The sequence below is a fragment of the Pelophylax lessonae genome, assembly GCF_965119305.1.
Source record: "Pelophylax lessonae genome assembly, chromosome: 7".
Lineage (NCBI taxonomy): Eukaryota > Metazoa > Chordata > Amphibia > Anura > Ranidae > Pelophylax > Pelophylax lessonae.
In genome coordinates, this window is record NC_138774.1 from 2437261 (window position 1) to 2464634 (window position 27374).

Consider the following 27374-nt stretch of genomic DNA (forward strand, 5'->3'; position numbering starts at 1 on the left):
TCAATGCTGCAGAAATGTTTCTGTACCCTTCCCCCGATCTGTGCCTCCGTACAATCCTGTCTCCGAGGTCTACAGACAATTCCTTGGACTTCATGGCTTGGTTTGTGCTCTGACATGCACTGTTATCTGTGGGACCTTCTATAGACAGGTGTGTGCCTTTCCAAATCATATCCAATCAACTGAATTAACCACAGGTGGACTCCAATCAATTTGTAGAAATATCTGAAGGATGATCAGAGGAAAAAGGATGCACCTGAGCTCACTTTTGAGTGTCATGGCAATGGGTGTGAATACTTATGTACATGGGATTTTATTTCCTTTTTCATTTTTAATAAATTTGCTAAGATTTGAAACAAACTTCAATTTTGGAATATAGCTGTAATATAATAAAATGTGGAAAAAGTGAAGCGCTGTGAATACTTTTGGGATGCACTATAGAGGAAACATATTGTGCTCCAATGAGGGTCACTTGTCTAGAGTTGGACTTTAAATCTGAAGGACATCTGAAGATCTGGGCAGCCCCATGGCTGGAGGTCCCTTCATGTAATATAGAAGAGGGATGCCGGATTCAGGTGTTGGGGAACAATGTGGAAGGGGACCCTCAGCCAGGCAGATCGCTCAGGAGGAGGGGGACGAGGTGCTGGACACAGAAAATTAGGCATTTGATGAGGAGGCAGATCAGACTCTCCACATGTCAACAGCTCATATTCACAAAGAATATCTGAGAGGTTTTCTAACCACAGGACCCCAAAACAGCTGAATGTGGGCACGTGGTTCCATCCCAGATACAGAGCAAGGGCAGCTGACTAGGTCACCCCTCCTAGATCAGTTACCAGGTCTGGTACTTAACCTAGATCGGTGATGGTAGCCATGTCCTGGGATTTGGAGGGGTGGTGGCAGTCGTAATCTGGGATTTGGAGGGGCATGGCAGTCGTGTTCTGGGATTTGGAGGGGCGTGGCAGTCGTGTTCTGGGATTTGGAGGGGCGGTGGCAGTCGTAATCTGGGATTTGGATGGGCAGTGGCAGTCATAATCTGGGATTTGGAGGGGCGTGGCAGTCGTGTTCTGGGATTTGGAGGGGCGGTGGCAGTCGTGTCCTGGGATTTGGAGGGGCGGTGGCAGTCGTGTCCTGGGATTTGGAGGGGTGGAGGCAGTCGTGTCCTGGGATTTGGAGGGGTGGAGGCAGTCGTGTCCTGGGATTTGGAGGGGCAGTGGCAGTTAATTTCTGGGATTTAGAGGGGCGGTGGCAGTCGTGTCCTGGGATTTGGAGGGGCGGAGGCAGTCATGTTCTGGGATTTGGAGAGGAGGTGGCAGTTATGTTCTGGGATTTGGAGGGGTTGCAAATATAGACCTGTAAAGACATTAAATTGAAAATCCAATATTGAATTAAAAGCTGACTGAAAGACAAGATCACATCCAGTCACACCCCTATAGGAGGGAGAAGTCAATGCCACACCCACCACATTGCAGTCACACCCCCATTGGAGAGAGAAGTCTATCCCGCACCAAGCACTCCCCAGTCACACCTCCATAGGAGGGAGGAGTCTATGCTGCACCCTCCACATTGCAGTCACACCCCCATAGGAGGGAGGAGTCTATGCTGCACCCTCCACATTGCAGTCACACCCCCATAGGAGGGAGGAGTCTATGCTGCACCCACCACTCCGCAGTCATGCCCCCATAGGAGAGAGAAGTCTATTCTGCGCCAACCACTCCACAGTCACACCTCCATTGGAGGGAGGAGTCTATGCTGTACCCACCACTTTACAGTCACATCCCCATAGGAGGGAGGAGTCTATGCTGCACCCATCACTCTGAAGTCACCCCCAAAATATCACTCATAGAGATCGTCAGTTTTCACATTTATTGAGGTTTCTAGTAAAACATAACAGAATAGAATATACAAGATCATAGAATATACAGATGGGGATCTCTGGTCCCCCTCATTGAACAAATTTCAGAGTCTTCTTCTTCAGCGAACACATTTCGGGGCCCCAGGTTTAGGCCTGGAAGCGGGGCCAGGTCTTCACAGTGTTGTAGAAGGTGTTTCCGGGACAGTCGGTGGCGGTGACATTGCGATGTCCCTTCAGGATGTAAGCAGACTTGATGTAACCCTTGGTGACGCCACAACTGATGAGATTCTTGACGGCATTCTGGGCAGCGGTGTTGGGGTTACGGCCTGATAAAAGAATCCATGTAATCAGTGCAATGCTCACATCATAGGTCCCCTCCCTCCAAAGTCATATTTTATATAGAAGTTGAGTCTGGTGTATGGAATCACTGGGAGGTTCCTTCCATCTCTGGAGGACTCCAGCAGTGAGAACTCCACATCGCAGTTCCTGGCTCTATTACCACCCACCTCTCTATTTCCCACAAGATAAAGAAAAATTCCAACAGGGATGGTGGGATCCTCTCATGATGACCACCCGAGGTGAGCAGAGCTGGGAACTCACATGCACAGATCTCAGTAATAGATCCAGGAAACTGTTAGGAGGTTTAACTCTGCAACCAAACACTGATCCATAAATTATGGGTGGAGAGACCCTTTAAGTGTGTACATTTTGGTACAATTCTGCAGTAACGTGATTGGACAACCACTGGAATATTTCCCTGCTGCCTTCTTATTGTATATCCGTGGTCTACTCCAGTACTGACCTCATATACTAATCACTGCAAACATGGTTCACCCCGGGGACTCATTCATGTCTGAGGACTAAGGTTAGAGTTAGAGGGTTAGAGGACGAGAAATAGAGGACCAGGGATAAAGTTAGAGGACTAGTGATAGAGGGTTAGAGGACGAGGATTAGAGGACTAGGGTTAGAGGATGAGAGGACTAGGGATAGAGTTAGGGGACTAGGGTTAGAGGATGAGAAATAGAGGATTAGAGGACTAGGGATAGAGGGTTAGAGGATGAGAAATAGAGGATTAGAGGACTAGGGATAGAGGATTAGAGGACTAGGGATAGAGGGTTAGAGGATGAGAAATAGAGGATTAGAGGACTAGGGATAGAGGGTTAGAGGACTAGGGATAGAGGGTTAGAGAACAAGGAATAGAGGACTAGGGTTAGAATTAGAGGACTAGGGATAGAGGGTTAAAGGACGAGAATAGAGGACTAGGGTTCGAGTTAGAGGACTAGGGTCAGGGCTCGAGTCCTGTACTTTTTCCACAGCAGGAACGCCATTAGCAGCCACATCCTGCAGGACTGACAGGGGCGGACTGGGCCGGGGGACAGCCAATTTCTGTATAAGCCGGCTACTATAAGGTTCGGGCCACAGGCAGGTTTTGCATTCTAATTGCGCCTAAACTCTGAGCCCGTCCATCCCTGTTTCAATCTTTCTTTCTTTCTTTTTCCTTTTTCTTTCTTTCTTTCTTTGTTTGTTTCTCTCAACCTTTCTTTCTTTTTCTTTCTTTCTTTCTTTCTTTCTTTCTTTCTTTCTTTCTTTCTTTCTTTCTTTCTTTCTTTCTTTCTTTCTTTCTTTCTTTCTTTCTTTCTTTCTCTCTCTCTTTCTTTCTCTCTCCATCCCTCTTTATTTCTCTCCCTCCATCCCTCTTTAGTTCTCTCTCTTTCTCTCTCCCTCCGTCTCTCTTTCTCTCTCTCTCTCTCTCTGTCTCAATTCCTCTTTTTTCTCTCTCTCTCAACATCCCTCTTCCTTTCTCTCTCTCTCTCTCCATTCATCCCTCTTTAATTCTCTCGCTTTCTCACTCCCTCCATCCCTCTTTCTTTCTCTCCCTCCATCCATCTTTCTTTCTTTCACTCCCTCCATCTTTCTTTCTCTCTCTCTCTCCATCCATCCTTCTTTCCTTCTTTCTTTCTCTCTCTTCATCCTTCTTTCTTTCTTTCTTTCTTTCTTTCTTTCTTTCTTTCTTTCTTTCTTTCTTTCTTTCTTTCTTTCTTTCTTTCTTTCTTTTTCTTTCTTTCTTTCTTTCTTTCTTTCTTTCTTTCTTTCTTTCTTTCTTTCTTTCTTTCTTTCTTTCTTTCTTTCTTTCTTTCTTTCTTTCCTATTTATCTACCTATCCATCTACTGTATTTATTTATCTTCTTTCTTTCTTTCTTTCATCCTTTCTTTCTTTCTTTCTTTCTTTCTTTCTTTCTTTCTTTCTTTCTTTCTTTCTTTCTTTCTTTCTTTCTTTCTTTCTTTCTTTCTTTCTTTCTTTCTTTCTTTCTTTCCTCTCTCCATCCCTCTTTAACTCTCTCTCTCTCCATTCCTCTTTAACTCTCTCTCTCTCTATTCCTCTTTAACTCTCTCTCTCCCTTTCTCTCTCTCTCTCCCTCCATCCCTCTTTAATTCTCTAACTTTCTCACTCCCTCCATCCCTCTTTCTTTCTCTCTCCCTCCATCCTTCTTTTATTTAATTTATTTATAAGGCCAGCCACAGACGGATTGAAATTAGACCAGTTCAGCAGGAACTGGACAAATTTCAATCCATCTATTGGCAGACTGGTGGTACTGAAGTCGATGTTGCATTTTATTTGTTAAAAAAGGAGTACATATTATATATCTATATACGCTCTCACACACTTTTTTATTTTTCGGGGGGGGGGGGGGGGAATCTTGGGTGAATTCCCACACTTTTTTTTCCCAGGACTTGACCCCTGACTAGGGTTAGAGTCCGAGGACTAGGGATAGAGGGTTAGAGGACGATGAATTGAGGACTAGGGTTAGAGTCAGAGGACCAGGGATAGAGGGTTTGAGGATGAGGAATAGAGGACTAGGGATAGAGGGTTAGAGGACTAGGGTTAGTGCAAGAGGACTAGGAATAGAGGGTGAGGGTTAAGGTTATATTAAAAGGATTTGAGGACGAGGAATAGAGGACTAAGGTTAGAGTTAGATGGTAGGGAAGTAGGGTTAGCGGACTAAGGTTTGAGCTAGATGGTTGGGGGACTAGGGTTAGATTGGGGATTTAGAGAACTAGGGTTAGAAGACTAGGGTTAGAGTTAGAGGATTAGGGATAGATGATTAAAGGACTAGGGTTAGATTAAGAAGGTTAAAGGACTGGGATAGAGGACTAGAGTTAGAGGACTATGGTTAGAGGACTGGGATAGAGGCCTAAGGTTAGGGGAGGTAGGATAGAGGACTAGAGTTAGAGGACTATTATTAGAGGACTATGGTTAGAGGACTGGGATAGAGGCCTAGGGTTAGGGGAGGTAGGATAGAGGACTAGAGTTAGGGGACTAAGGATAGAGGACTAGGGTTAGGGGACCAGTATAGAGGACTAGGGTTAGAGATAGATGGTTAGATTACTAGGGTTAGATGAAGAGGGTTAGAGGACTAGGATAGTGGCCTAGGGTTAGAGGTCTAGGGTTAGGGGACTAGAGATAGAAGTTTAAATGACTAGAGTAAGGGGACTAGGGATAGAGGACTAGAATAGGGGACTAGGAGTAGAGGACTAGAGTTAGGGGACTAGAAAGAGAGGACTAGGGTTAGATTCGGAGGGTTAGAGGACTAGGGTAGGATGATTAGAGGACTGGGATAGAGGCCTAGGGTTAGAGGACTATGGATAGAGTTAAGGTTAGCAGTGTAGGGTTAGGATCAGAGGAAGGATTTAAAGAATCAGAGAAGTCGCATCATCTGGAGATCATTTCACACACTTACTTATAAAGGATCCAAAGACGCTGATGCCGATGGAGTTGGAGTTGTAATTAGGAGCGTGAGCTCCAACGGATGTCCAGCCACGGCCCTCATACACCAGTCCGTCCTCTCCAACCAGGAAGCTGCAGGAAACAAGACACGTTAATTGGAAAGTCGGAGCCTCTGGCTGAACATCACCATAATGCTTGAAGTACGGCTGATCTAAGCACTGTGGGATGTGGGTAGGTAGTGTTGGGTTCTGGGTTTTCCTATTGGTTATAATATGGACTAGTAAAGCAGTAGTGTCAGTACAAGTTGTCTGGTTACCGGGCCAAACTTCTACTCAGCAGGGGACCCCACAATTTCCTTGGCTTGTACACCAGAATCTAGAACTGATTCGCCATCCTACCAATAAAAATAATTCCAATGTACAATCAGGGAGATGATTAGATGAGGAATAAGCACGTTTCAGGGCCCATTCATCAAGGTGTAGAAATAGGAAACAATGTATCACTGATACACAAAGGTCTTTAGAGGGCATGTAGTGCAGTGGGAAGCTCTGCTTATGATGCATCAATTTGTTTTGTCACAGCCATCTTACACATAAACTGCCCTGTCTTTTGCCATAATGCCCCCTGTCTATTCTCCATAATGCCCCCTGTATTCCTCATAATGCCTCCTGTATTCCCCATAATGTCTCCTGTCTTTTCCCCATCATTGCCCCTGCCTGATTGCCCCCTGTATTCCCTATAATGCCATCTGCCTGTTCCCCATATTGCCCCTGTCTATTCTCCATAATACCCACTATATTGCCTTTAATGCCCCTGTATTCCCAATAATGTTCCCTGTATTGCCCATAATACCCCCTGCATTTCCCCATAATGTCCCCTGTCTATTCTCCATAATGCCCCATCTATTCCCCATAATGCCCCCTGTTTGTGCCCCATATTGCCCCTGTCTATTCTTCATAATGCCTCCTGTATTCCCCATCATGGCCCCTGTCTGATCCCCATAATGCCGCCTGTAATCCCCATAATGCCCCCTGTATTCCACATAATGTCCCCTGTATTTCCCATCATGGCCCCTGTCTATTCTTCATAATGCCCCCTGTATTCCCCATCATGGCCCCTGTCTGATCCCCATTAATGCCCCCTGTAATCCCCATAATGCCCCCTGTATTTCCCATCATGGCCCCTGTATATTCTTCTTAATGCCCCCTGTATTCCCCATCATGGCCCCTGTCTGATCCCATAATGCCCCCTGTATTCCCCATAATGCCTCCTATAATGCCCCCTGTATTTCCTATAATGTCCCTGTATATTCTCCACAATGCCCCCTGTATTCCCCATAAGGCCCGCTGTTTGTTCCTCATATTGCCCCTGTCTATTCTCCACAATGCTCGCTGTAATCCCCATAATGTCCCTGCCTGACCCCCATAATGCCCCCTGTATTCCCCATAAGGCCCCCCGTATTCTCCTTACTGCCCCCTGAATTTTCTCCATAAAGCCCCCTGTCTGTTCTTCATAATGCCCCCTGTATTCCCCATAAGCCCCCCCCCCCGTATTCTCCTTACTGCCCCCTGTATTCTCCATAAAGCCCCCTGTCTGTTCCCCATCTTTCCCCCTGTATTTTACTAGGTATGGCAGTGATCCCCGCAGTGGCTGTAGAGTTTAGGCCTCGTACACACGTGGCGGATTATTAAAGTTGCATAGTTGGTGAGGTTGAAAAAAGACCCCAGATCATCCAGTTGAACGTGTGGGGTGTGTGCTTGTGTCTGTGACTTGTCTCTGCTATCGGACGAATGATTGCTTGTTTTTAATTTTTGCATGCCGGTCTCCATATCGAAAATGAAGAGGTTACTAAAGTTCCAAAAATTCCTCGTACGACAGAAAAGAAAATTTGGAAGTGATAAATGAAAATTGTGCGATCCGGTATCGTACGAGAAAAATATTTGTGTTTGTCCCTTCGGATAACTTCGGACGAAAGCCGCGTACTAACGATCAGATTATCGTACAATCGTTTAGAAAGCGATATTTTTCGTACAATTTTCTGATTGTGCGTACCAGGGTTAAGTGTTTAGATGTCATGTGATCTGTGACTTCATCGCTGGCCAATGGCAGAGTGGGGCTGGTGGGTTTCGGGATGGTCATGTATACACATCTGAGGGGTACATTGTCCTATCCTCAGTACTCTCCTCGGTGTTCTATAGAGAAGGGGGTAACCGTCCAGAGGAGGAGGCATCAACAATCCAACCTCTGAAAGATCTTTCCAGAAAATTGGATGCCGAATTGCTCAGGTTGGGGGATGGGCAGGACATGCCTGGCGCTGGGTGCAAGGGAACCGAATAATAAAAATACAATGACTTTGCCTCATCAACATTCGCCCTCCCCCCCTCTTTTCCCCACAGAGGAATTAGATGGGGGCGTCTGATGGAGATCACCCATTGTGATAGTCTATGTAGAGGTACCAAATGTAGAACAATGTTGGTTGTTACATAAGGCAGTGCTCTTTATCCTGTAAGATGACCACTCTCAGCATCATACGGAGGGCAGATAAAGATGGCCACCAATTGGCAGACACCTCCCTTAGAGCTCCACCTATCCAATCACCACCTTGGAGGACCAACTGTCAATCCCTGACTCGGCCAATACGAAATGCAGCAATTCTCCTTCTATCTGATCTACATAGGAGTAATGAATGAAATTTCTGTGATAATAAGAATTACGAGGATTGGAAACAATCAGCATCGCTCTCCAGTCAACCAATAGAAGGCCTGCTGGTTGTCATGGAGGGCGGGATTTGTCCATCTTCCTAATTGGAGCTGCTCTGTGGTTGGTGGTAATGGGTTACTGTCCCCCATGTTAGTACATCAGTCAGGTCCTGGCAGGTGGTATTCTCTGTGTATAACACCTATGTATGTGGGCCCCAACTCCCCCATGTATGAGGGTCCCCCCTCCATGTATGAGGGCCCCCCTCCCCAATGTATTATGATCTCCATCTCCCACATGTATATGAGTCCCCGCCTCCCCCATGTATGAGGGTCCCACCATGTATGAGGGCCCCCTTCCCCAGGGATAAGGGTCCCCACCTCCCCATGTATGAGGGTCCCATCCTCCCCCATATATGAGGGTCTCCACCTCCCCATGTATGAGGGCCCCCCTCCCCAATGTATTATGATCTCCACCTCCCTCATGTAAGAGGGCCCCCCTTCCCCATGTATGAGGGTTTCCACCTCCCACATGTATGAGGGTCCCATCCTCCCCCATGTATGAGGGTTTCCATCTCCCACATGTATGAGGGTCCCATCCTCCCCCATGTATGAGGGTCCCCCACTCCTCCATGTATGAGGTTTCCCCCCTTCCTCCATGTATGAGGTTTCCCCCCTTCCTCCATGTATGAAGTTTCCCCCCTTCCTCCATGTATGAGGGTCCCCCCTTCCCATGTATGAGGGTCCCATCCTCCCCCTATGTATGAGGGTCTCCCCATATGGAAGAAAAATATATTTCCAATATATTTAGGGAACAATTTTTAGAAATATATTAAATATGGCCAAAATTGTAGCATTTCAAATATATTTGGGGGAAAAAAATGAATTTTTTAAAAAATATATTTTAAATATATTTTTCTTCCATGTGGGTCCACCTCCCCATGTATGAGGATCCCCCTCTCCTCCATGTATGAGGGTCTCCACCTCTCCCATGTATGAAGGTCCCCCACTCTTCCATGTATGAAGTTCCCCCCCCTTCCTCCATGTATGAGGGTTCCCCACCTCCCCCACATCCCCAGTAATGATTATGACCTGCTATGGTCATCTACACACCAGCGATGGGTTTGGTGGCATCTCCACCTTCCACCTTACCTGTATCCGATGTCACACCAGCCGTTGCTATTAATGTGGTAGTTCTGTACATTCTTGGCTTGGGTGATGCAGGCGGACTGGGTGGTGCAGGCAGTTCCCTCAGTGTGGTGAACGACGACGTAGGTGACCGGAGTGGCCATGGCGGTGCGGCAGGTGGGGGCACGTCCTCCCCATTGGGACTTGGTCAGGATGGTGGGGCAGCCTGCGGGATAAATGACAGTGGGAGTTGTTGCCATTCCTTTTCCCTCAGCACTACAGTGACCACACCCCACTTTATGGGCGAGGAGCCATGATTACCGACCTGGGGGTAACTATGGACCACTGACTATACAATGGAGAAGAGGAAACATGGAGCTAATCCTGGACCCCAATTAGATAGTCAGTTCCATTCTTCTAGAGCTCTATCAGAGGAATGAATTCTAGTCCCCCCCAAAGATAGCCAACCAACCCTTGTGACCACACAGGTAGGTACTCACCATAAGTAACTATACAGGTAGGTACTCACCATAAGTAACCACGTGGGTAGGTACTCACCATAAGTGACCACGCAGGTAGGTACTCACCATAAGTAACCACGCGGGTTGGTACTCACCATAAGTAACCACACAGGTAGGTACTCACCATAAGTAACCATACAGGTAGGTACTCACCATAAGTAACCACACAGGTAGGTACTCACCATAAGTAACCCTACAGATAAGTACTCACCATAAGTAACTATACAGGTAGGTACTAGCTATAAGTAACCACACAGGTAGGTACTCACCATAAGTAACCATACAGGTAGGTACTCACCATAATTAACCACACAGGTAGGTACTCACCATAAGTAACTCTACAGGTAAGTACTCACCATAAGTAACTATACAGGTAGGTACTAGCTATAAGTAACCATACAGGTAGGTACTCACCATAAGTAACCATACAGGTAGGTACTCACCATAAGTAACCATACAGGTAGGTACTCACCATAAGTGACTGTGCAGAGGGCAGCGAGGAGGGCGAGGGTACGCAGCATGATGAGAGTTCCCTGCAGGACAGACAGACACAGGTGAGAGATTTGAAGGCACAGAGGGGTCCCTGGATATGGAACTGCCCTTTCCTGCAGGACTTACCTGTCTCAGGTAGGTTCAGTCTGAGTTCTGCATGCTGGGGGCTCAGCTATTTATCCCCTGGGGTGGAGGGGCGTCGGTATCAGGTGACGTTGTAGGCGATTGTCGTTATATAACACTCATCTGGAATCATTTCCTATCACACTCACCTCACTATTATAGATCATTGAGGTCAGTACAGGAAAAACACCGTGCAGAGGTTTGCACCTCACCCCGCAGAGCTTTCCTCCATCCTCTGCACCCGGCACGGCGGCCCTGAGACTCTGATAAGAGGCGCTAAAACAGAACAATGTATTTTTGAGGTTTTTACACCAGATTTCTGCGCATATCAGAGGTCAACACGTGCCGCTCTCACTGCAAATACTAATGACAGCTTCTATACCTTATAATGAGGATTCTTAGAGATTATAATATCTCCTTATAACAATCCATGAGTCTCAAGAGGGCTGATGGGTGACACAGAAGCTCACAGATTAATTTTATATCTAATATTTGGGGAAGTTAAAGTGGTACCAAAGGCTGAAGGTTTTTTTATCTTCATGTACTCTATGCAGTAAAGTAAAAAAAAAACCTTACCCCCCCCCTCCCCCATATACTCACCTGAGCCCGATCCAGAGATGTGCATGAGAGCAGCGTCTCTCCCGGGTCTCTCCCTCTTCATTGGCTGATACACAATGAGCCAATGGCTCCTGCTGCTGTCAATCACAGCCAGTGAGGAGACAGCAGGGGGGCAGGGCTGAGCAAGGGTCGGTATGTCTATAGACAAACAGAGTCGGCTCAGGAGCGAGACCGCACAAGTGCCTCCAGAGCAAGCGGCTTGTTATTGGAGCACTCAGCAAGAGGGAGGGGCCAGGACACCGGCAGGGGACCCGAGAAGAGAATGATCAATTCTACTCTGTGTAAAACCATTACAGAGCAGGTAAGTATAAGAACCTTTACAAACGTTTTAAGGTCTACACCCTCCAGTGCAGAGGGTGAAATGGACTCCCCATTGTGTGATGGCCAGTAGTGGATCTCTCATCTATAACAACCATTTCTATATGTTCACAGACTGGAAACACGGAACCATCTGATCTCCTCCAGCTGCTATTCATTGCTGCACCATTATTATATGCTCAGCGGATACAATAAAGTACAATCAGCAAAAAAGAAAAGGATTCAAACTTCCTTCAGGGAAACTTTAAGATACATCATTTCAGGTGGAAAGTTCTTTGTTAATGGCTATATGGTACATGGTGGCAATGGCTCTGCTGCTTCCTTCTGATGATTTAATATCTGGGATTTGGAGATGGGAAGTGAGGAACACAGGAGGGGAATATGGGAGGTCAGGAAGTGACAGCTGGGAGGTTAGGAACTCAGGAGGTGACAGCTAGAAGGTGAGGAACACCAAAGGAGAAGATGGGAGGTGAGGAACATGAGAGGTGAAGATGGGATGAAGAACACCAGAGGAGAAGATGGGAGGTGAGGAACATGAGAGGTGAAGATGGGATGAAGAACACCAGAGGAGAAGATGGGAGGTGAGGAACATGAGAGGTGAAGATGGGATGAAGAACACCAGAGGAGAATATGGGAGGTGAGGAACATGAGAGGTGAAGATAGGATGAAGAACACCAGAGGAGAAGATGGGAGGTGAGGAACATGAGAGGTGAAGATGGGATGAAGAACACCAGAGGAGAAGATGGGAGGTGAGGAACATGAGAGGTGAAGATGGGATGAAGAACACCAGAGGAGAATATGGGAGGTGAGGAACATGAGAGGTGAAGATGGGATGAAGAACACCAGAGGAGAAGATGGGAGGTGAGGAACATGAGAGGTGAAGATGGGATGAAGAACACCAGAGGAGAAGATGGGAGGTGAGGAACATGAGAGGTGAAGATAGGATGAAGAACACCAGAGGAGAAGATGGGAGGTGGGGAACACCGAAGGTGAATATGGTAGGTGAGGAACCCAGGGGGTGACAGCTGGGAGGCGAGGAACACAGGAGGTGACAACTGGGGGGTGAGTAACATCGGAGGTAAGTATGGGAGATAAGGAACACTGGAGGTGAAGATGGGAAGAGAGGAACACAGGAGTGAAGATGGGAGGTGAGGAACACCAGAGATGAAGATGGGAGGTGAGAAACACAGGAGGTAAAAATGGGAGGTAAGGAATGTGATGGAACCGTTCCACACTCTGCTTGATTGCTTCCGTCAATATACTTCCTCCAGTCTGAACATAGATATTAGATATTATAGCCGCATAACATACAAGACTAGATGACAAATAGCTTCTATGAGATCTGGAACCTTTATTTGAAAACTCACAGAGAATCTATACTACACAACCAGGTGAGGCTGATCACATTATCATATGCAAACGCGAATGTATACAGAAATATAATTAACATGCTAATTAACTCAGCACTTAAACCAGCCTAGGTGTATGCACAAAATGCTAGCAGAAAAACAATAGGTGACACAATTAACAATGAGACAGACAAGCTTAGCAGAAAACTCATAATACCTTAATAAACAGACAATAGCTGGAGACCCCAGTAGAAGACTGTCCGACTCCTTCATTGGAGTACATGAAACAGAGATCAATGTGACCGGCTCTTTCAATAAACATGCAATTTAGAATCAAACAAACCAGGAAAAGTCTTCATATATTTCTTCAGAGATATTGTTGAAAAATATTACTGTCCCAGTTGAAGTAATTCAAACCACATTCTCAGTGTCCATGAGGTAGTTGTCCATCATTTTCTCAGTCACCCTGTGCCCCTAATAGACACAGAGTGACTTACACATAAGAGGGGCTTGGGGAGCTAAAACAAGAGTTTCCCAACCTCTCTAAGGTAAACTGAGTTCCACGGGCCCCCCACCCAAAGTGACTCCCGTCACAAGGAACACTGGAGGTGAACATGGGAGATAAGGAACACCAGAGGTTAAGATGGGAAGAGAGAAACACAAGGGGTGAAGATGGGAAATGAGGAACAAGGGAGCTAAAGATAGAAGGTGGAGAACACAGGAGGTGAAGATGGGAGGTGAGGAACACAGGAGGTGAGGATGGGAGGTGAGGAACACTGGAGGTGAAGATGGGAGGTGAGGAACACAGGAGGTGACAGCTGGGAGGTGAGGAACACTGGAGGTGAGGAACACGGGAGGTGAAGAAGGGAGGAGAGTAACACAGGAGGTGAAGAAGGGAGGTGAGGAACACAGGAGGTGAGGATGGAGGTGAGGAACACGGGAGGTGAGGATGGGAGGTGAGGAACACAGGAGGTGAAGATGGGAGGTGAGGAGCACAGGAGGTGAAGATGGGAGGTGAGGAACACTGGAGGTGAAGATGGGAGGTGAGGAACACTGGAGGTGAAGATGGGAGGTGAGGAACACTGGAGGTGAAGATGGGAGGTGAGGAACACCGGAGGTGAGGATGGAAGGTGAGGAGCACCGGAGGTGAGGATGGGAGGTGAGGAACACCGGAGGTGAAGATGGGAGGTGAGGAACACAGGAGGTGAGGATGGGAGGTGAGGGACACAGGAGGTGAGGATGGGAGGTGAGGAACACCGGAGGTGAAGATGGGAGGTGAGGATGGGAGGTGAGGAACACAGGAGGTGAGGATGGGAGGTGAGGGACACAGGAGGTGAGGATGGGAGGTGAGGAACACCGGAGGTGAAGATGGGAGGTGAGGATGGGAGGTGAGGAACACAGGAGGTGAGGATGGAAGGTGAGGAGCACGGGAGGTGAGGATGGGAGGTGAGGAACACGGGAGGTGAAGATGGGAGGTGAGGAACACAGGAGGTGAGGATGGGAGGTGAGGGACACAGGAGGTGAGGATGGGAGGTAAGGAACACTGGAGGTGAAGATGGGAGGTGAGGAACACGGGAGGTGAAGATGGGAGGTGAGGAACACGGGAGGTGAAGGTGAAGATGGGAGGTGAGGAACACTGGAGGTGAAGATGGGAGGTGAGGAACACTGGAGGTGAAGATGGGAGGTGAGGAACACCGGAGGTGAAGATGGGAGGTGAGGAACACAGGAGGTGAGGATGGGAGGTGAGGAACACTGGAGGTGAGGATGGGAGGTGAGGAACACGGGAGGTGAAGATGGGAGGTGAGGAACACGGGAGGTGAAGGTGAAGATGGGAGGTGAGGAACACTGGAGGTGAAGATGGGAGGTGAGGAACACTGGAGGTGAAGATGGGAGGTGAGGAACACCGGAGGTGAAGATGGGAGGTGAGGAACACTGGAGGTGAGGATGGGAGGTGAGGAACACAGGAGGTGAGGAACTACGGAGGTGAAGGTGGAGGTGAGGGAGGCATTCCTGTGTATCATTTATCAACCAATACAGAAAGTTTGGAGTTAAAAGTGTTAATCTAAACCCAAAACCAGAAATGTTCTATATTTCTGCTTACCAATCATCAGATGATCATGTGACAGCTGCATTAGTTATATATTTTTAGGCTTTTCCCCCTCTGTGTTCACCTGGTGATCTGGGGGGTAACACACCTCCTGTATTAGAGCGCCCCCACTCTGGATGAAGGAGCACAGGGGGCACATTTGAATAGCAGCATTGTCAGTCTGGGGGGGAGGGAAGTGTTAGAAGGAGTCGCAGATTTAGATACATTAAAAAATTGAAGCCAAACTTCTGCTAATACTTTATAATCAGTTACAGTTTTAGTTAGGGATGCACCGAAATTATCGTCCGAAAATGAGCCTAACCCAATTCAGCCGATAATGGGTTAAAATGCCGAAATTAATATGGCCGCCGTGAGGAAGGAGGAGGGCGCAGCGCAGGTTTTAAAAGTCCCGCCTCTGGCCGGCCGCCCGCCTCTCAATGATGTCCCTACTACTACGATGTGTGTATGAATGAAGTGTCATACCAGGCGGGGGGAGCGGCTGCTAATAGATATAACTATGTGAGCTTCACTTCCCTGTCAGGCAGTTATCTCCGCTGACAGGGAAGTGAAGGCTCACATAGTTATAGTTATTAGCGGCCGCTCACCCTCCCTCCCGCCCGGTGTGTCACTTCATTCATACACACATCGTAGTAGTGACATCACCGGGAGGCGGACCGCCAGCCAGAGGCGCTTCTTTTGAATGAAGGGCACCGGAGGAGCACTCAGCAGAGTGACAGTAAGGAGATTGAATGGTTGGGATGGGGAGGGACGCTGAGGCAGTGGGGGGGGGGGGGGGAGCTGAGGCGAGCTTACCATTGGTATTAGTATTATGCAGCATGAGGGGTTAATGTATTGTCACTGATGCATTAGTGACCGATCAGTGGCAGTTAATTAACCCCTTTGTGCTGCATTAGTGCAACCAGTATCAGGGTTAATTAACACTGGTTGCACTGATACTGGTTTCACTAATGCAGCACAAAGGGGTTAATTAACTGCCACTGATCGGTCACTAATGCATCAGTGACAATACATTAACCCCTCATGCTGCATAATACTAATACCAATGGTAATTCAATTAACCTCTTGCCAACCCATCACAGTACATATACCGTGACAGGGTGGCAGCGCCAGGTGTACGTCGCTGCCTGTTTTTGGTGAATGCCCCTCTTCTATCCATTTAAAAAAAATTTTGGGGAAAAAGTAATTTTCGGTTTCGATTTTCGGCCCAGAATTTTCATTTCGGTGCATCCCTAGTTTTAGTATAAAGGTTTTACATCAATAAATACAAGCTGTCAGTGGGATATGGGTTGCCTCATCCCTCTATCTCTTACATCTGAAGGACAGCTTGTGCTGTTGAAAAACAACGAACTTCACCAGGTGAAAAAAAAGGAAAGAAAGCCAAAAAAAAGGAAAGAAATGCAGCCGTCACATCTAAGAATCGGTAAGCTGCAATATAAGAAATGTTTGTCTTTGGGTTTAATACCAAATAAGTGAAATCTTTTATTGGCAAATTCAGCTTATTAAACTCTAAGATTTTAGGACCCCCCCTTTAGATCCCCTCAGACCCCCCTTTAGATCCTCCAGACCCCCCTTTAGATTCCCCCCAGACCCCCCTTTAGATCCCCTTAGACCCCCCTTTAGATCCTCCAGACCCCCTTTAGATCCCCTCAGACCCCCCTTTAGATCCCCTGAGATGCCCCTCTCAGTCTTGCACAGTAAAGCCCTTTGCCTTGACATGGTTCACCCCCTGACATGATAGAACATGGAGGTGAGTGGAGGAGAAGAAAGGAGGAAGAGCGCAGAGGATTGCACACCGCCTGGCACAGAGTCCCTCCATCCTCTGCACTCGGCACGGCGGCCCTGAGACTCTGATAAGAATTGTGTATTTTTGGTGGTTGTTGTTTGTGGAGATCAATAGTCACATGCTGCATTCCCTTAGCAGATGCCGTTCAGTTTTCTATTATTAGATCTAACGATGGGAGAGGTTGGGGCCCGGGGGCAGCTGGGTGGAGGTGATGCCAGGGGCTCAGCATGGTGTGATGGCCGGTAGGGGATCTCTCTATCTGATCTCCTTTATCCAATGTTCTATGTCAGGAGATCTTCTGGAATCCAATATTGGGTGGGGGTGTCGCAGGTATGGTGCCTACTGGTATTGGATGAAGGTAGTGCAGGTACTGGTATTGGTATTGGGTGGAGTTGCTGCAGGTATGGTCCCTTCTGGCATTGGGTGCAGGTATGATCTCTACTGGCAGCATTGGGTTGGATTGGCGCAGGTATGGTCCCTACTGGCATTGGATGGGGGTGGCACAGGTATGGCCTCTACTGGCATTGGATGGGGGTGGCGCAGGTACGGTCCCTACTGGCATTCGGTGGGGATGCTGCAGGTATAGTTCCTACTGGCATTGGGTGCAGGTATAATCCCTACTGGCAGCATTGGGTGGGATTGGTGCAGGTTTGGTCCCTACTGGCATTGGATGGGGGTGGCGCAGGTATGGCCTCTACTGGCATTGGATGGGGGTGGCGCAGGTATGGTCCCTACTGGCATTGGGTGGGGGTGGCACAGGTAAGGTCCCTTCTGACATTGAGTTGGGGCGGCACAGGTATGGTCCCTTCTGGCATTGGGTGGAGGTGGCGCCGGTATGGTCCCTACTGGCATTGGGTGGGGGTGGTACAGGTATGGTCCCTACTGGTACTGGATGCAGGTAGTGCAGGTATGGTCCCTATTGATTTTAGATGGGGATGCTGCAGGCATGGTTTCTACTGGCATTAGGTGCAGGTAAGATCCCTACTGGCAGCATTGGGTGGGGGTGGCGCGGGTATTGTCCTATTTGCCATTGGGTGGGTGTGGCGCAGGTATGGTCCCTTCTGGCATTGGGTGAAGGTGGCACAGATATGGTCTCTACTGGCATTGGGTGGGGGTGGTGCAGGTATCCTCCCTACTGGTACTGGATGCAGGTAGTGCAGGTATGGTCCCTATTGGTATTGGGTGGGGGTGCTGCAGGTATGGTTCCCACTGGCATTGGGTGCAGGTATGGTAGCTATTGGCAGCATTGGGTGGGGGTGGTGCAGGTATGGTCCCTTCTGGCATTGGGTGGGGATGGTGCAGGTATCATCCCTACTGGTACTGGATGCAGGTAGTGCAGGTATGGTCCCTATTGGTATTGGGTGGGGGTGCTGCAGGTATGGTTCCTACTGGCATTGGGTGCAGGTAATGCAGGTGTGGTCTCTACTGGCATTGGGTGCAGGTAATGCAGGTGTGGTCTCTGGCATTGGGCATGGGTGGTGCGGGTAATTTCCTGATGGAAATGTAGAAGTACAATCTGTACACAGCAGTGGTGCCCAGGAACCGGCATACGATATTCCTGGTCAGATTGATGAGCGAAGAGCTGAGCACACCTGGTGGGGGAGATCCGTCCAATCAGGACACAAGGACACGGCTCCTTCCAAAACAATCTGCACCTCCCCCCTCTACCAGCAAGGCCACTGTCACCTGCTGGGTGGAGCCAGCAAGAGAATAAATAAGGACCACAAACACTGAACAAGTGCTACTCCAGGCAGAATCAGGTGAGTCCTACTGACATCCCCATTCCAGGAGAGACGCAGACTGGGACTGCACTACACCTACCCGAAGACTGGGACCATACCTGCACTACACCTACACGAAGACTGGGACCATACCTGCACTACACCTACCCGAAGACTGGGACCATACCTGCACTACACCTACACGAAGACTGGGACCATACCTGCACTACACCTACCCGAAGACTGGGACCATACCTGCACTACACCTACCCGAAGACTGGGACCATAACTGCACTACAACTGCCCAAAGACTAGGTCCAATCCTGGATTACATCTACCCCAATTCAGGGACCATACCTGCACTACACCTACCCCATGCCAGAAGGGACCATACCTGTAATACACCTGCCCCAAGCCAGGGACCATACCTTCATTACACCTGCCCATGCAAGAAGAGACCATACCTGCACTACTCCTGCCTCATGCTAGAAGGGACCATACCTGCACTATACCTGCCCCTTGCCAGGGACCATACCTGCACTACACCTGCCTCATGCTAGAAGGGACCATACCTGTACTACACCTGCCCCATGCAAAAAGGAACCATACCTGCACTACACCTGCCCCAATGCAGAAGGGACCATACTTGTAGTACGCCTGCCCAATGCAAGAAAGGGTCATACCTGCACTACACCTGCCCCATGCAAGAAGGGACCATACCTGCCCTACACCTGCCCCATGTCAGAAGGGACCATACCTGCCCTACATGCAAGAAGGGACCATACCTGCCCCACATGCAAGAAGGGACCATAACTGCCCTACACCTGCCCCATGTCAGAAGGGACCATACCCGCACTACACCTGCCCCATGCAAGAAGGGACCATACTTGTAGTATGCCTGCCCTATGTGAGGATCGGCCATACTTGCACCACCCTTTACTTTCCTTTGTGAACAATTAATCTCTCCAGTCATTTTAGACGGCATTGAGAAACATGGAGAACTGTCTGAAAAGTTCCAGTCTGGAAATCATTTATCAATCAAGGGAGGGAGCTTGCTGGGGTCACATGACGTCTGGCAGAACATTGCGTTATAGAACATAACCTCATATGTCACATGACATCACACATGACATCACACATGACATCACACATGACATCATATGACATCACACATGACATCATATGACATCACACATGACATCATATGACATCACACATGACATCATATGACATCACTGTGTGTCTCAGGATCCGATTGATGATACTTCTTGTTTTTCTAGGATCCTGTCAATCATGCTCCGTGTCGCCGTCCTCCTGGCCGCGCTTTGCGCTGTAGCCCAATGTAAGTAAAGATGGAATACAAGAAATGGGGGAATGTTTTGTCTCATCACCGGGAGTCCATTTATAAATGTTTTCACACAAGATTCACCCAAGATGTTATAGCTGTACTGGTGGGAAGTAGGAACGAGCTGAACGTAGCTGTTCGGGGGTTCCGGAAATATTACAGAAGTCCGGGTGCTGAAACCAACCGCCATTGAAGAAGGTGCCACACTGGTAGGTGGCACTGACCTGCACTGTTAGGTGTCACTGGTGGGCACTGGTAGGTGGCATTGACCTGCACTGTTAGGTGTCACTGGGGGGCACTGGTAGGTGGCATTGACCTGCACTGTTAGGTGTCACTGGTGGGCACTGGTAGGTGGCACTGACCTGCACTGTTAGGTGTCACTGGTGGACACTGGTAGGTGGCATTGACCTGCACTGTTAGGTGTCACTGGTGGGCACTGGTAGGTGGCATTGACCTGCACTGTAAGGTGTCACTGGTGGGCACTGGTAGGTGGCATTGACCTGCACTGTTAGGTGTCACTGGTGGGCACTGGTAGGTGGCATTGACCTGCACTGTTAGGTGTCACTGGTGGGCACTGGTAGGTGGCACTGACCCGCACTGTTAGGTGTCACTGGTGGGCACTGGTAGGTGGCATTGGTGGGCACTCAAGAGGCAACAGTGGCTCTTCCTCTTTGGGACCGATGTCCCTCTGACAGCAACCGCCTCTGTTTACATCACGTGATCAGCTGTCATTAGCTGACAGCTGATCACATGATAAGGGGGCGGGACCCTTACCCCGATCTGTGATCAGTCGTATCTCATTGATTCGCTGATCACAGTGCGAGCCGTGCACGCCCTGCAGGGAGCGCGCAGGCAGCTCATGCACGGGAGGAAAACCTGCATGGTTGCCCTCCCGGCAATTTAGACCCGTGCTGTAGCCGTCTTTCAGCTATACCCCGGGTATAAAGAGGCTAAAGTGAATTTTTACACAACATGTTTTGGGGGTGCCCTGACCCCGCCTGTGAGGTGACCCCCCCTGAACGATGGATACAACCTACTTCAGTGACACTGACAATAACAAAGAAAAACTACTGCAGTTTACCTGGCTGGTAAATGACCGTTCCCAGCCTCTCACTTCTGTGTGTGACGTTAATTGGGGACTCCACACAAAAAAAAGGCATGGGGTCACCCCATAATTTATACCAGACCCCTCATTATAATGGGATCCTCATGCAAAAATATAAAAAAAAAAATGCATGGAGTCTCCCAGAAATCCACCCCAGACCCTAAACTGAGCCTGCAAGACCAGGAAGGGGGGGGGGGGGGGTGAGCATATGCCCCCCCCACTTCTGAACCATACAAGATTGAATGCCTCAACATCAGGGGGGAGGGGGCATTGCTGGCCTAGCACCCTGTCCACATGTTGACAAGGAAAAGGGCCTCTTCCTCACAAGCCGGGCCCGGTGGTTATGGGGACCCATCAGAATAAATAAGCCCCTTTAGTAATGAAGGGGCCTCCATCCTGAAGATCCCCGTTTGCCTGCAGCTTCTGCTAGTTGGGGAGGAGGGAAGCTGGAATGGCTGTGTGTGTGTGGTGCTGGGGGGGGGGGGTTGTAGGTGGGGAGCACACAGGGGGGCCCAGGTAGCGAGGGGAAGCCAATAGTGACCAATGCTACGTGTGGGGGAAATAACTGGAGCCGATCTTTTGTGGCTCACCCCAATAGATTGGTTCCAAATATTTCCCCCTCCCGCCACACTGGTCACCTGCTCTATCCAGTGTCCACATGCAATTCCCCCTGCTGGGGGGGGGGGAAGAACTGCAGGGGCAGTGCCCAGGGGTGCCCTTGTGAAAAGATGTCCCTGACCATCTATGACCAGTCTAGGATGTTGAAGTGAAGATGTTCAGGCATTCTTCACTCTCATAGGAAAGTGAAGTGATGTCATCCCGGAACCTCAGGGGCGGGATCTACTCGGTATTTCTCCTCATTATTCTCAGGTAGGAGGTCATACTGGCGGACCCCACCATTGCTCCATTGTGTTTGTGTGCACTAAAATATATTGGAGTGTATTTTTCCCTGAAAATCTGCATTTGGTAAAAAGGCTGCACAAATATCATGTGACATAAAAAAAATTGCAACAGCCACCGTTTTATTCTCCAAAGCTTCTGCTTTCTGGAATAAGTCATGTTTGGAGGTAGAAGTGTGTGTTTTGTTTCATTGCAAACCAAAATTCAGACTCAATTTTTGTTGTTTGGAGATTCGCATGTATCCGGATTTCTGAATTACAATAGTAATGAATTTCAATGAATCCGAAATAAATTATAAGAAAATGAATTATTCTAACTCGAAAATTAATTCAAATTTGAAATAATTAGGAAATAGGATGATTCCTACTTTGGCTGCTCTACATAACAAAATAGATTATTACCAATTAGAATGGAATAAAACAGAATAAAAAATAAAATAATAGAATCAAGTAGAATAGAATAGAAAATAAGACTATAATAAAGTCGAATAGAATGGAAAAGAACAGATATAGCCATCTTCTGAAATTCGAATTTCAAAATTTCGGAAGACAGCTATATTTGTTTTATTTTTCATTCTATTCTCTATTTTATTACATTCTATTCCTTTATGTTATTTGTTTTATTTTATTTCCTATTCTATTCTATAAAGCAGCCTAAGTAGGAATCATCATCTTATATCACTTTTATACCTTACTGTATTTATTGTTTCCAATTCTAATTCATTTTCAAATTGATTAGAAAATAGCAAATATTTAAAACGAATTTTAAAAATGTATCATTCTAAAGAAAACGATGAAACAAAACTATTAACTTAAACAAATCTGAAACGGAACATATTTTTCCATCATGCATGTCTCTCTTTGGGGGTTCTAAGCCATTTTCTACTCAAATAATGCTGATTTTATGATGTGTGTAAAAAATATAGAAATTGCGCCGGTAGGCATGTGGTTAGATGGGATTGTTGGCATGTGGAGAGGATTGGGGCGCAGAGTGATGATGTCATATCCTACCCATTTCCTGTGAAGACATACGGAGGTCTGTTACTTTGTATCCTCTTGTGGTTTGCCGTTGGGCAGAGAATGAATGAAAATGATTCTTGTGTCACTTTGCGTCAAAACCCTGAATAAGTCTTGAGCAGGACTGGGATAAGGGGTGAGCAGAAGGGGAGACTGCCCTGGACACTGTGGTATCATGTGAGCTGGGGGGGGGGCGCCGCAAGTAGATTGGGGGGTGGGGATCTGTGCTGGGGGGTGAATTTGGTAAACAGGGGGTCAGAATTGTTTTATGCTTTAGATGGGGAAATTCAGGGGGGGCTAGGAGTGGTGATTTGGTGGGGATTTGTGTTGGGAGGAGGGATGGGGAGGAGGATTTATGCTAGAAGGAGGGATTTGGGGGGGGGGGTTGTTCTTGAAAAGGTCATATGTTGGAGGGGAATTTATGCTAGGAAGAAAACATTTCTTTTATTTTTGGGCAGGGGGCGATTTGTGCTTGTAGGGATGATTGGGGGGTATTTGTGCTAGCAGGGAAAATGGGGGGGGGGGGGGAATTTGTGCTCGGAGGGGAAATTTGAGAGATAAAGGATTTAGAGGGGTGATTTTTTTGGAGGGGGGATATGGGGAGAGAGAGGATTTGAACTGGTAGGGGGGATGGAGGGGGGGGCAAAGATTTCTGCTGGGAGGAAGGGGCATTTATACTAGGGGGTAAGCATGCAGATTAGTGCTCAATTAATTTTTGGGGGGGTGGAGAGGATTTTTACTAACACATAATGCTCATACATCTTGGGGGAAGGGGGCGCATTTTGGCATGCTCACCCTGGGCTCTGAATAACCTTGTCCCAGCACTGGTCTTGGGGGATGCATTGGAGTCTATAGCTGATTATTGAGGATGAGGAGTTCCTTCATAAATCCTTCCCATGATGAATCCACAAACCTGGTTTTTAGCACAGACACTGACTCATGATGCTTGTTGGCCATCATTGGTGCAGTACAATGGAGGAGGTCTTCTGGTCAGGTGGGACAAAAGTACCCATAATCCCTCCACTGGAACTGTGATAGGGAACCCTGGTACAAGCCTCCTAGAAGAGATCTGCACTGCTTGGCCCACTGTTCTAAAATGGGAAATCAGGAGACCCGTTCCCTAATGAAGGTCCCTGGTCAGGTGGGTGCCATGGGGCAGATGGTTGTGCCCCAATTGATGGATCTGACTCCACTCAATACACATGTAGGAGGTCAGCAGGCATGGAAGGACATAGGCCCAAATGTTGGAGGCTCCGGATGTCGAGTTTGTAATACTCCCTGGGAGTGAGCTGACCCAACAACATGGGTATTGGGTGTCCTTCCTCCTGCAGTGAGCAGAGGGGTGGTTAGGGATGATGGGGGCAGTGTGAGTGTATTCGTGACGGGGGGTAACGGTGGCAATGAGAGGGGTAACTATGACTTTCCTAGTGTTAGAGCAATAGAACAGGAAGGGACAGCTATAGAGAGAAGAATGGGGGGGGGGGGGGATAATGTGTATAAGTGATGATGGCATAACAGGGAGGGGCAGTTATGGGGGCCGTGTCCATGTATCGCTGTCAGGGTAACAGCACAGGGAGGGGCATTGTAGAACAGGACTGCTATGGGGAAATCACTAATAGAAGTATTTTGTCTTATTCCACAGGCTGCCCAACCATCCTCACTAAATCCCAATGGGGAGGACGTGCCGCCACCTGCCGCACCGCCATGGCCACTCCTGTCACATATGTCATCATTCACCACACCGCCGGGGCAGCCTGCTCCAGCCAGTCCACCTGTATCACCCAGACTAAAAATGTTCAGAACTACCACATGAACTCCAATGGCTGGTGTGACATCGGATACAGGTGAGAGTCTTCCGATTTGTCACTTACTGTATGTTACGGATTACGGACCCCAGTACTCAAGAGGAGTACGTCCATCATATAGGCTTCCCTTGCCCGGTAACAGAACGATACAAGATCCCGCAGCTCACCCAGTCACTAATCGGGACACAGTGTAGGGTGGTAAAAAACATAAAAACTGTTTATTGAAAACTCACAGAGAATTTATATACCAAACAAAATCAGATAAAAGCTTGATCACATTATCATATGCAAAGGGAACTGTATACAGGAATATAATTAACATAACTAACGGACAACCAATATAAACTATACGCTAATCCACCTCTAGCAACTAATAGCTGACAGTGATATAATTAACATGAGCTAATTAACCAGGCACTTAAACCAGCCTAGGTGACCAGACCATTCGCACCTACAACCCTAAATACAAAGTACTGTACAACACACATTATTACAAGTATAAACACATAGATGGGAAGACAGCCAGAAACAATAGGGGATTCAATTATTATTAGAAGAAAGAAACTTAGGAGGTACACTATGTTTGAGGCCTACTTACAATTAACAACATCATGGCAGGGGACCTCAGTGGTTTGAGTTGATTACACTAACATCTACAGTCATTGCTGGTTTGAGGCATAGAGGCCCCAAATATTTGTATATGGAACCTTCAGTTCCCAGAGTCTGTGTGTTCTGAGGAGATATGGATCTGAATCCAAACAAAGGCACTCCAAGGGTCCCCCGGACATACACCTCCCAAAGAATAGTGTTCCCTTAGCAAGTGCCCATAGTCAGTAGGCAAGAGGCCACCCTGCAGTCCCCTCCAAATGTCCCTGTCCTGGCTGGGTCTGTCACACCGTATGTGGGGCCGATGGCGGCAATCTCTGCTAATGACCCTCTTCTCTGTCAACAGCTTCCTGGTTGGAGGAGATGGCAGCATTTTTGAGGGTCGTGGCTGGACCTCAGTGGGTGCTCATGCCCCCAACTACAACTCCAACTCCATTGGCATCAACCTGATTGGAACATTCACAAGTAAGTGGGGAAAGAAGTTTATGGGGTGCAATGAGAGCGAGAACATCTTCCATCACACATGGTCATCCACCCACCCAACTGAAAAGATAAAGAGGTATTGATCAGATTAGAGCAGAGAGCACTGGTGGTGTTGTCTGTGGTTAGAGTAGAGAGCACCCGTGGTGGTGTCCATGGTTACAGCAGAGAGCACCCGTGGTGGTGTCCGTGGTTACAGCAGAGAGCACCCATGGTGGTGTCCGTGGTTACAGCAGAGAGCACCCATGGTGGTGTCCGTGGTTACAGCAGAGAGCACCCATGGTGGTGTCCATGGTTACAGCAGAGAGCACCCATGGTGGTGTCCGTGGTTACAGCAGAGAGCACTGGTGGTGTTGTCCATGGTTACAGCGGAGAGCATCTGTGGTGGTGTCCGTGGTTACAGCAGAGAGCACCCGTGGTGGTGTCCGTGGTTACACCAGAGAGCACCCGTGGTGGTGTCCGTGGCTACAGCAGAGAGCACCCGTGGTGGTGTCCGTGGTTACAGCAGAGAGCACCCGTGGTGGTGTCCGTGGTTACAGCAGAGAGCACCCGTGGTGGTGTCCGTGGTTACAGCAGAGAGCACCCGTGGTAGTGTCCGTGGTTACAGCAGAGAGCACCGGTGGTGGTGTCCGTGGTTACAGCAGAGAGCACTGGTGGTGTTGTCCGTGGTTACAGCGGAGAGCATCCGTGGTGGTGTCCGTGGTTACAGCAGAGAGCACCCGTGGTGGTGTCCGTGGTTACACCAGAGAGCACCCGTGGTGGTGTCCGTGGCTACAGCAGAGAGCACCCGTGGTGGTGTCCGTGGTTACAGCAGAGAGCACCCGTGGTGGTGTCCGTGGTTACAGCAGAGAGCACCCGTGGTGGTGTCCGTGGTTACAGCAGAGAGCACCCGTGGTGGTGTCTGTGGCTACAGCAGAGAGCACCCGTGGTGGTGTCTGTGGTTACAGCAGAGAGCACCCATGGTGGTGTCCGTGGTTACAGTAGGGAGCAACTGTGGAGGTGTCCACAGTTACAGCGAGGAGCACCGGTGGAATTGTCCACGGTTATAGCAGAGAGCACCAGTGGTATTATCCATGGTTAGAGCAGAGAGCACCAGTGGTGGTGTCCATAATTATTAGTGTTCTCCTTCGATATAAAATTTTAAGTTCAGGTACACAGAACAGTTTATATTTTCCTTCTCTCTGAATGCGGTTTCCTATCTTTTAGGCTCTAATCCCACCACCGCCGCCCAGAATGCTGCCAAGAATCTCATCAGTTGTGGAGTTACCAGGGGTTACATCAAGTCTGCTTACATCCTGAAGGGACATCGCAATGTCACCGCCACCGAGTGCCCCGGAAACACCTTCTACAACACTGTGAAGACCTGGCCCCGCTTCCAGGCCTAGAAGATCATACGGCATTATAAATGATGTACGGGTTCGACGGGACCGCTCCATGAGTACCCTTCCGAGGGACAGAACATTTGTCAGTAATAAAATGTTGGTGAAAATTACCATTCTGCTTTGCTGTGATCTCTCTAGGAATCTTCATTTCCCTCCACTCAGATTCTGGCCACCATGTTTGTGACTCGTAAAGTCGTCCCAAAATATACTAAGCTCTTAGGGGGTTACAGACACACATAAAACATCCCCTATTACCAAAAAAGGCAAAAGAGGATCCAAAGAAAGTGTTCCAACTCCCCG

General features: G+C 48.3%; 2 protein-coding genes across 2 annotated transcripts in view; one reads left to right on the plus strand and one right to left on the minus strand.

Moving 5' to 3' along the window:
* QPCTL (glutaminyl-peptide cyclotransferase like) overlaps nucleotides 1-27149 on the plus strand; it is a 47099-nt gene extending 19950 nt beyond the window's left edge. Inside the window, exons 8-12 of the mRNA XM_082263299.1 lie at nucleotides 16884-17044; nucleotides 19716-19777; nucleotides 24444-24645; nucleotides 25559-25677; nucleotides 26899-27149. Coding sequence (XP_082119425.1) covers nucleotides 16884-17044; nucleotides 19716-19777; nucleotides 24444-24645; nucleotides 25559-25677; nucleotides 26899-27077 — 723 coding nt within the window. The 3' untranslated portion in view covers nucleotides 27078-27149. The remainder of the gene's footprint in view (nucleotides 1-16883; nucleotides 17045-19715; nucleotides 19778-24443; nucleotides 24646-25558; nucleotides 25678-26898) is intronic.
* LOC309559708 (peptidoglycan-recognition protein SC2-like) lies at nucleotides 1944-10622 on the minus strand. Its single transcript, XM_082263116.1, has 5 exons — nucleotides 10543-10622; nucleotides 10397-10457; nucleotides 9428-9629; nucleotides 5593-5711; nucleotides 1944-2178 (listed from the first exon to the last, which is right to left on the minus strand). The coding sequence occupies exons 2-5, from the start codon at nucleotides 10443-10445 to the stop codon at nucleotides 2000-2002; spliced, it is 549 nt and encodes a 182-aa protein (XP_082119242.1). The 5' UTR covers nucleotides 10446-10457; nucleotides 10543-10622; the 3' UTR covers nucleotides 1944-1999.
* Nucleotides 27150-27374: the final 225 nt, after the last annotated feature.